General features: G+C 36.8%; 1 protein-coding gene across 1 annotated transcript; it reads left to right on the top strand.

The window, feature by feature from the left end:
* Window positions 1-9,294: 9,294 nt before the first annotated feature.
* GPR31 (G protein-coupled receptor 31) lies at window positions 9,295-10,791 on the top strand. The gene has a single exon (XM_035294682.3). The coding sequence runs from the start codon at window positions 9,295-9,297 to the stop codon at window positions 10,249-10,251; it is 957 nt and encodes a 318-aa protein (XP_035150573.3). The 3' UTR covers window positions 10,252-10,791.
* Window positions 10,792-11,645: the final 854 nt, after the last annotated feature.

Raw genomic sequence — 11,645 nt, 5'->3', positions numbered from 1 at the left:
CTTTACTAATAACAGTGACGGTATATAACACAGTATACTTTACTAATAACAGTGACGGTATATAACGTAGTATACTTTACTAATAACAGTGACGGTATATAACACAGTATACTTTACTAATAACAGTGACGGTATATAACGTAGTATACTTTACTAATAACAGTGACGGTATATAACACAGTATACTTTACTAATAACAATGACGGTATATAACGTAGTATACTTTACTAATAACAGTGACGGTATATAACACAGTATACTTTACTAATAACAGTGACGGTATATAACACAGTATACTTTACTAATAACAGTGACGGTATATAACACAGTATACTTTACTAATAACAGTGACGGTATATAACACAGTATACTTTACTAATAACAGTGACGGTATATAACACAGTATACTTTACTAATAACAGTGACGGTATATAACACAGTATACTTTACTAATAACAGTGACGGTATATAACACAGTATACTTTACTAATAACAGTGACGGTATATAACGTAGTATACTTTACTAATAACAGTGACGGTATATAACACAGTATACTTTACTAATAACAGTGACGGTATATAACACAGTATACTTTACTAATAACAGTGACGGTATATAACACAGTATACTTTACTAATAACAGTGACGGTATATAACGTAGTATACTTTACTAATAACAGTGACGGTATATAACACAGTATACTTTACTAATAACAGTGACGGTATATAACACAGTATACTTTACTAATAACAGTGACGGTATATAACACAGTATACTTTACTAATAACAGTGACGGTATATAACACAGTATACTTTACTAATAACAATGACGGTATATAACGTAGTATACTTTACTAATAACAGTGACGGTATATAACACAGTATACTTTACTAATAACAGTGACGGTATATAACACAGTATACTTTACTAATAACAGTGACGGTATATAACACAGTATACTTTACTAATAACAGTGACGGTATATAACACAGTATACTTTACTAATAACAGTGACGGTATATAACACAGTATACTTTACTAATAACAGTGACGGTATATAACGTAGTATACTTTACTAATAACAGTGACGGTATATAACACAGTATACTTTACTAATAACAGTGACGGTATATAACACAGTATACTTTACTAATAACAGTGACGGTATATAACACAGTATACTTTACTAATAACAGTGACGGTATATAACACAGTATACTTTACTAATAACAGTGACGGTATATAACACAGTATACTTTACTAATAACAGTGACGGTATATAACACAGTATACTTTACTAATAACAGTGACGGTATATAACGTAGTATACTTTACTAATAACAGTGACGGTATATAACACAGTATACTTTACTAATAACAGTGACGGTATATAACACAGTATACTTTACTAATAACAGTGACGGTATATAACACAGTATACTTTACTAATAACAGTGACGGTATATAACACAGTATACTTTACTAATAACAGTGACGGTATATAACACAGTATACTTTACTAATAACAGTGACGGTATATAACGTAGTATACTTTACTAATAACAGTGACGGTATATAACACAGTATACTTTACTAATAACAATGACGGTATATAACGTAGTATACTTTACTAATAACAGTGACGGTATATAACACAGTATACTTTACTAATAACAGTGACGGTATATAACACAGTATACTTTACTAATAACAGTGACGGTATATAACACAGTATACTTTACTAATAACAGTGACGGTATATAACACAGTATACTTTACTAATAACAGTGACGGTATATAACACAGTATACTTTACTAATAACAGTGACGGTATATAACACAGTATACTTTACTAATAACAGTGACGGTATATAACACAGTATACTTTACTAATAACAGTGACGGTATATAACGTAGTATACTTTACTAATAACAGTGACGGTATATAACACAGTATACTTTACTAATAACAGTGACGGTATATAACACAGTATACTTTACTAATAACAGTGACGGTATATAACACAGTATACTTTACTAATAACAGTGACGGTATATAACGTAGTATACTTTACTAATAACAGTGACGGTATATAACACAGTATACTTTACTAATAACAGTGACGGTATATAACACAGTATACTTTACTAATAACAGTGACGGTATATAACACAGTATACTTTACTAATAACAGTGACGGTATATAACACAGTATACTTTACTAATAACAATGACGGTATATAACGTAGTATACTTTACTAATAACAGTGACGGTATATAACACAGTATACTTTACTAATAACAGTGACGGTATATAACACAGTATACTTTACTAATAACAGTGACGGTATATAACACAGTATACTTTACTAATAACAGTGACGGTATATAACACAGTATACTTTACTAATAACAGTGACGGTATATAACACAGTATACTTTACTAATAACAGTGACGGTATATAACGTAGTATACTTTACTAATAACAGTGACGGGATATAACACAGTATACTTTACTAATAACAGTGACGGTATATAACACAGTATACTTTACTAATAACAGTGACGGTATATAACACAGTATACTTTACTAATAACAGTGACGGTATATAACACAGTATACTTTACTAATAACAGTGACGGTATATAACACAGTATACTTTACTAATAACAGTGACGGTATATAACGTAGTATACTTTACTAATAACAGTGACGGTATATAACACAGTATACTTTACTAATAACAGTGACGGTATATAACACAGTATACTTTACTAATAACAGTGACGGTATATAACACAGTATACTTTACTAATAACAGTGACGGTATATAACACAGTATACTTTACTAATAACAGTGACGGTATATAACACAGTATACTTTACTAATAACAGTGACGGTATATAACACAGTATACTTTACTAATAACAGTGACGGTATATAACGTAGTATACTTTACTAATAACAGTGACGGTATATAACACAGTATACTTTACTAATAACAGTGACGGTATATAACACAGTATACTTTACTAATAACAGTGACGGTATATAACACAGTATACTTTACTAATAACAGTGACGGTATATAACACAGTATACTTTACTAATAACAGTGACGGTATATAACACAGTATACTTTACTAATAACAGTGACGGTATATAACACAGTATACTTTACTAATAACAGTGACGGTATATAACGTAGTATACTTTACTAATAACAGTGACGGTATATAACACAGTATACTTTACTAATAACAGTGACGGTATATAACGTAGTATACTTTACTAATAACAGTGACGGTATATAACACAGTATACTTTACTAATAACAGTGACGGTATATAACGTAGTATACTTTACTAATAACAGTGACGGTATATAACACAGTATACTTTACTAATAACAGTGACGGTATATAACACAGTATACTTTACTAATAACAGTGACGGTATATAACGTAGTATACTTTACTAATAACAGTGACGGTATATAACGTAGTATACTTTACTAATAACAGTGACGGTATATAACACAGTATACTTTACTAATAACAGTGACGGTATATAACACAGTATACTTTACTAATAACAGTGACGGTATATAACACAGTATACTTTACTAATAACAGTGACGGTATATAACGTAGTATACTTTACTAATAACAGTGACGGTATATAACACAGTATACTTTACTAATAACAGTGACGGTATATAACGCAGTATACTTTACTAATAACAGTGACGGTATATAACACAGTATACTTTACTAATAACAGTGACGGTATATAACACAGTATACTTTACTAATAACAGTGACGGTATATAACACAGTATACTTTACTAATAACAGTGACGGTATATAACACAGTATACTTTACTAATAACAGTGACGGTATATAACACAGTATACTTTACTAATAACAGTGACGGTATATAACACAGTATACTTTACTAATAACAGTGACGGTATATAACACAGTATACTTTACTAATAACAGTGACGGTATATAACACAGTATACTTTACTAATAACAGTGACGGTATATAACACAGTATACTTTACTAATAACAGTGACGGTATATAACACAGTATACTTTACTAATAACAGTGACGGTATATAACACAGTATACTTTACTAATAACAGTGACGGTATATAACACAGTATACTTTACTAATAACAGTGACGGTATATAACACAGTATACTTTACTAATAACAGTGACGGTATATAACACAGTATACTTTACTAATAACAGTGACGGTATATAACACAGTATACTTTACTAATAACAGTGACGGTATATAACACAGTATACTTTACTAATAACAGTGACGGTATATAACACAGTATACTTTACTAATAACAGTGACGGTATATAACACAGTATACTTTACTAATAACAGTGACGGTATATAACACAGTATACTTTACTAATAACAGTGACGGTATATAACACAGTATACTTTACTAATAACAGTGACGGTATATAACACAGTATACTTTACTAATAACAGTGACGGTATATAACACAGTATACTTTACTAATAACAGTGACGGTATATAACACAGTATACTTTACTAATAACAGTGACGGTATATAACACAGTATACTTTACTAATAACAGTGACGGTATATAACACAGTATACTTTACTAATAACAGTGACGGTATATAACACAGTATACTTTACTAATAACAGTGACGGTATATAACACAGTATACTTTACTAATAACAGTGACGGTATATAACACAGTATACTTTACTAATAACAGTGACGGTATATAACACAGTATACTTTACTAATAACAGTGACGGTATATAACACAGTATACTTTACTAATAACAGTGACGGTATATAACACAGTATACTTTACTAATAACAGTGACGGTATATAACGTAGTATACTTTACTAATAACAGTGACGGTATATAACACAGTATACTTTACTAATAACAGTGACGGTATATAACACAGTATACTTTACTAATAACAGTGACGGTATATAACACAGTATACTTTACTAATAACAGTGACGGTATATAACACAGTATACTTTACTAATAACAGTGACGGTATATAACACAGTATACTTTACTAATAACAGTGACGGTATATAACGCAGTATACTTTACTAATAACAGTGACGGTATATAACACAGTATACTTTACTAATAACAGTGACGGTATATAACGCAGTATACTTTACTAATAACAGTGACGGTATATAACACAGTATACTTTACTAATAACAGTGACGGTATATAACACAGTATACTTTACTAATAACAGTGACGGTATATAACACAGTATACTTTACTAATAACAGTGACGGTATATAACACAGTATACTTTACTAATAACAGTGACGGTATATAACACAGTATACTTTACTAATAACAGTGACGGTATATAACGCAGTATACTTTACAGTATACTTTACTAATAACAGTGACTGTATATAACGTAGTATACTTTACTAATAACAGTGACTGTATATAACACAGTATACTTTACTAATAACAGTGACGGTATATAACGTAGTATACTTTACTAATAACAGTGACGGTATATAACGTAGTATACTTTACTAATAACAGTGACGGTATATAACGTAGTATACTTTACTAATAACAGTGACGGTATATAACGTAGTATACTTTACTAATAAAAGTGACGGTATATAACGTAGTATACTTTACTAATAACAGTGACGGTATATAACACAGTATACTTTACTAATAACAGTGACGGTATATAACACAGTATACTTTACTAATAACAGTGACGGTATATAACGTAGTATACTTTACTAATAACAGTGACGGTATATAACGTAGTATACTTTACTAATAACAGTGACGGTATATAACGTAGTATACTTTACTAATAACAGTGACGGTATATAACGTAGTATACTTTACTAATAAAAGTGACGGTATATAACGTAGTATACTTTACTAATAACAGTGACGGTATATAACACAGTATACTTTACTAATAACAGTGACGGTATATAACACAGTATACTTTACTAATAACAGTGACGGTATATAACACAGTATACTTTACTAATAACAGTGACGGTATATAACACAGTATACTTTACTAATAACAGTGACGGTATATAACACAGTATACTTTACTAATAACAGTGACGGTATATAACACAGTATACTTTACTAATAACAGTGACGGTATATAACACAGTATACTTTACTAATAACAGTGACGGTATATAACGTAGTATACTTTACTAATAACAGTGACGGTGTATAACACAGTATACTTTACTAATAACAGTGACGGTATATAACACAGTATACTTTACTAATAACAGTGACGGTATATAACGTAGTATACTTTACTAATAACAGTGACGGTATATAACACAGTATACTTTACTAATAACAGTGACGGTATATAACACAGTATACTTTACTAATAACAGTGACGGTATATAACACAGTATACTTTACTAATAACAGTGACGGTATATAACGTAGTATACTTTACTAATAACAGTGACGGTATATAACACAGTATACTTTACTAATAACAGTGACGGTATATAACACAGTATACTTTACTAATAACAGTGACGGTATATAACACAGTATACTTTACTAATAACAGTGACGGTATATAACACAGTATACTTTACTAATAACAGTGACGGTATATAACACAGTATACTTTACTAATAACAGTGACGGTATATAACACAGTATACTTTACTAATAACAGTGACGGTATATAACACAGTATACTTTACTAATAACAGTGACGGTATATAACACAGTATACTTTACTAATAACAGTGACGGTGTATAACGTAGTATACTTTACTAATAACAGTGACGGTGTATAACACAGTATACTTTACTAATAACAGTGACGGTATATAACACAGTATACTTTACTAATAACAGTGACGGTATATAACACAGTATACTTTACTAATAACAGTGACGGTATATAACACAGTATACTTTACTAATAACAGTGACGGTATATAACACAGTATACTTTACTAATAACAGTGACGGTATATAACACAGTAGTAGTATACTTTACTAATAACAGTGACGGTGTATAACACAGTATACTTTACTAATAACAGTGACGGTGTATAACGTAGTATACTTTACTAATAACAGTGACGGTATATAACACAGTATACTTTACTAATAACAGTGACGGTATATAACACAGTAGTAGTATACTTTACTAATAACAGTGACGGTATATAACACAGTATACTTTACTAATAACAGTGACGGTGTATAACGTAGTATACTTTACTAATAACAGTGACGGTATATAACACAGTATACTTTACTAATAACAGTGACGGTATATAACGTAGTATACTTTACTAATAACAGTGACGGTATATAACGCAGTATACTTTACTAATAACAGTGACGGTATATAACGCAGTATACTTTACTAATAACAGTGACGGTATATAACACAGTATACTTTACTAATAACAGTGACGGTATATAACACAGTATACTTTACTAATAACAGTGACGGTATATAACGTAGTATACTTTACTAATAACAGTGACGGTATATAACACAGTATACTTTACTAATAACAGTGACGGTATATAACACAGTATACTTTACTAATAACAGTGACGGTATATAACGCGGTGTACTTTACCAATAACAATGATGGCAGCCTTAAAGCCTTAAACTTGGATTTTATAACTGAAGTCATGAAAACACCATGGAACTCATACTTACTGCAAAAGAGTTTTATTGTATTAGAAGCTGAAAAATAAGTGTCTAAGCCGAGGCATCAGAGAGGCGTTAATCAATACCCTAGTGAGCGCATCCAGCCTACAGTGTCCAGACAGGGTGCTAGGTGCTTTCCCCATCACAGCACCTTGACTGCTCATGAGAACTGTGCAAAAGTTGTCACCATCTTCACCTCTCAGGTGAATAGCCTGGAGTACAGAGAAGTTAAGTTGTCCTTCCAAAACCACACTGCTATAAATGGAGAAAGAAAAATGATAACTAAAGTCTACTTGACTCCAAAATTCAAACCAGGCTGAATGGAACCAAGATAAATCAAAGACAACAGCGGGAGGGGACCAACATAAATTAGGGTCAACATGGGTAAGGCCCAGGATGAAGCAGGGTCACCAGCTGGTAAAGATCAAGAGGAAGTAGGGTCAAGAGTGGTTAGGACCGAGATAAATTAGGATTTTCTGTGGGTGGAGACCAAGATGTATTAAGGTCAAAAACGGGTAAAGATCGAGATGAAGTAAGGTCAGCATTGGGTGAGGACCAAGGTGAATTAGGTCAATACTGGGTGAGAGCCAAGTATAATAGGGTCATCGGCGGGTAGGATTAAGATGTATCAGGGTTGACAGAGGGTAACGATGTCTGCATACATTTATTCATCCCACAAATGCTGATTGATAACGCTGTGTGTCAAGGCATTGTCTGTCAATAGCGACACATGGATGTGTGGAGTATGTCCCTGGCTCATGAACTTAACTTTCTAGTAGAGTCTATGCACCTTGACAAGCCATTGATTCCATGCTTCCAGGGCTGACCCCAGGCCCTGCCGGTCCAGATCCCAACATAGGTTGTGTACTAGGTAGGAAAGACTCCAGCTGAGAAAACAAAATAAATTTGTATTTAACAAAATACAAGTACAAGTGAAACCATCAGCTATGGAATGAGCACATTGTCTCAAATCTCAAGTAAACGTGGGGACCACATCTGACCAGTGGGTAAAGTGAAACCCCACACAGAACGATCCCAGCAAGCGTCCTTTATGTATGAAAAGGAAGAAGAAACCTTGCCATGAAACATACTCAGAGAAGCATCTTTTTTATGTCGTTGTATTTTAACTGTATGCAGACATAGGAGTCCTTGCGTAATTAAACGTTTCATGTTCCTGCTTACATGACTGTGGAGGCAAAGCCTGGTCCCCAGACATTGTAGGGCATCATCCCTCAGCTTTGCAGCCCGGTGATGTGAAGTGAAACACTATTTCCCCTTTTATTGTGGCAGAAGAAAACAGAACACAACTACAAGGGGCTTTTCCCTCCTCTGCTCATCCTCTTTCCCCAGACAAATTTTGGTTTGCTATGGACTCTATTTTGCTACTGGCTAAGGAACTCTTCTTGTTGGGGAAATACAGACCCCATCTCCTCGTGGCAGGAAAAGGCCTTTTCTTTCATTTCGTAAGAAGGCACACAGAGTTTCTCCTGCATCTGCTGCAGCTGTGCCTGCAGCCCAGCACGGCCGGGAGATGCTGCCCCCAAACTGCTCAGCCCCCAGCGCTGTGGTGGCCACAGCTGTGGGTGTCCTGCTGGCACTGGAGTGTGGGCTGGGCCTGCTGGGCAACGCGGTGACGCTGTGGACCTTCCTGTTCCGGATCAAGGTGTGGAAGCCTTATGCTGTCTACCTGCGCAAGCTGGCCCTGGCCGACCTGCTGCTGGTTGGGGTCCTGCCGTTCCTGGCTGCCTTATACCTGAGCCTCGAGGCTTGGCATCTGGGTGACGAGGGCTGCCGGGTCCTGCACTTCCTGCTGGACCTCAGCCGTGGCGTCGAGGTGGCCTTCCTGGCCGCGGTAGCCTTGGACCAGTACCTCCGTGTGGTCCATCCTCGGCTCAAAGTCAATCTGCTGTCTCTTTGGGCGGCCCTGGGAGTCTCGGGCTTCATGTGGCTCCTGATGGTCGCCCTCACCTACCCAGGCTTGCTCATCTCCGAGGCTGCCCAGAACTCCACCCGGTGCCTCAGTTTCTACCCCAGGGCAAACTGGGCTTACGGCTCCTTCAGCGGAATCTGGCATGAAGCACTCTTCTTCCTTCAGTTGGTCCTCCCCTTTGGCCTCATCATGTTCCGCAATGCAGGCATCATCAGGGCTCTCCAGAAAAGACTCCGGGAGCCGGAGAAACAGCCCAAGCTTCAGCAGACTGAGGCGCTGGTCACCGTGGTGGTGGTGCTGTTCACTCTGTGCTTTCTGGCCAGAGTCCTGATGCACACCTTCCAGAACCTGGGGAGCTTCCAGGCCCTGTGTGCAGTAGCGCACACCTGGGATGTCACGGGCAGCCTCACCTACCTGCAGAGCGTGCTCAACCCCGTGGTCTACTGCTTCTCCAGCCCCACCTTCAGGCGCTCCTATCGGAGGGTCTTCCACACCCTCCGAGGCCGAGGGAAGGCCACAGAGCCTCCAGGTTTCGACCTCAGAGACTCCTATTCCTGACAGCAGCAGGCGCCCTCAACTCCCGTCTTTATAGGAACGACCTGTGCCCTAAATAATAATTACTGCTACTTTGGGGTTCTGGAAGAAGAGGAAGTCTTGAGACTGCAATGCAAGGATCAGAGCTTCAGCTTGGGCACAGGTGCTGCAGGTGTGACCTTAGACTTTGTCCACCGGGATGGTGGTCTGTGATGTTCCCTTGCAGAGCAGCAAATGGAAATGAACCGGCCACAGCCTCCTCTGCGGCTGCGACGCAGACTCAGTTGCTGAACCAAAAAGCTGGCAGCTGCTGCATCTCCACACTTGAAGAAATGTAACTTGCTAAATCGGTGAAGGAGAAAAGGGCTGGGTGCCGGCATCTTTCCAGTTCCACTCGGTCTCAGCGAGTCATTTTCATTTCCTATGCTTCAGTTTTAAATGCAAGAAAACTATGTTTTCTTCTCACCTGCTGTACAGACAGGGGATGGTTGACATCGAAAAGTGCCCTGGTTCTAAACAGAGGCTCTGCTGTATATAAGGTACTGTCATATATGCTGGGCTTTATTTGGAGCATAACATTTTTGTTTTTATAAAATTTTGCTTCATTTTTCTAGATTATACGTTATGTTAGGGAAAATCCGGTGAGTCCCCTAGCTTGCTGTAAGAAACGCCTTCCTGCTACACTTCTGACATTTGCTTCCAGAACAGTTTTTTACATTTGAATGTCTAAAAGGCTTTTGAAGTTTACTTTGCTGCCCTTGATGTGAGGAAAAGGTCACAGAACCTTATACCTCCTGTGAGAAATGCACAATGTAAGCTGTCACATGGCGCTGGCAAAACTGGTGGACAGGGCACACAGGACCTGCCGGGGCTCCGAGGCCACTGCGTGAGGGCGGGCAGGCGTCCAGCCCCAGCCCCTGGATGCCATTGCAATGGCTGCGTCTTTTCATCTCATTCCTCATAAACTGTATTCCAAAACTAAGTCTCACGGTGACGATAAAGGATTTCCAAAGTCACTTTCCTTGTCGCCTTATCTCTCTCTGCTCAAACCTAGAAGTTTGCTTAGGGCCAAAAGCAGTCGCCACCATTCCCAGAGGAGGCGGAAGGCCTGCCATGCCATGACCTGGGCCTCATGCAGCCGCCCTTGAGCCTCCCTGGAGCTGCACACATGTTATTCCTATGCAGACACCGCTGCTTTTCCCACGGGGGGAGTCGCAGGCTTTCTGTCAAATGCGAGGTGGAAACTGACGGCTTTAGGCAATAGAAAATGGCAAATCTCCCATCTGCAGAGCTGCTGGCCTGCCAGGGAGGTTCCTAAGCAGAAGCAGATTTGAACTGTGGGAGTGGGTTCAGCCTGTTCTGCTGAGGAAGGATGTAAAAATCGGCCTCACAAAAGGAGTATCATTTGGAATTGTACT

Source organism: Callithrix jacchus, chromosome 4 (genome assembly GCF_049354715.1).
Source record: "Callithrix jacchus isolate 240 chromosome 4, calJac240_pri, whole genome shotgun sequence".
NCBI lineage: Eukaryota > Metazoa > Chordata > Mammalia > Primates > Cebidae > Callithrix > Callithrix jacchus.
Note: the sequence above shows the minus strand (reverse complement) of the source record. Positions and strands in the feature narration are given on the sequence as shown.

What these genes read in the sequence shown, in the direction of transcription:
- GPR31 (XM_035294682.3), top strand. Translation starts at nt 9,295, where the DNA reads ATGCTGCCCCCAAACTGCTCAGCCCCCAGCGCTGTGGTGGCCACAGCT.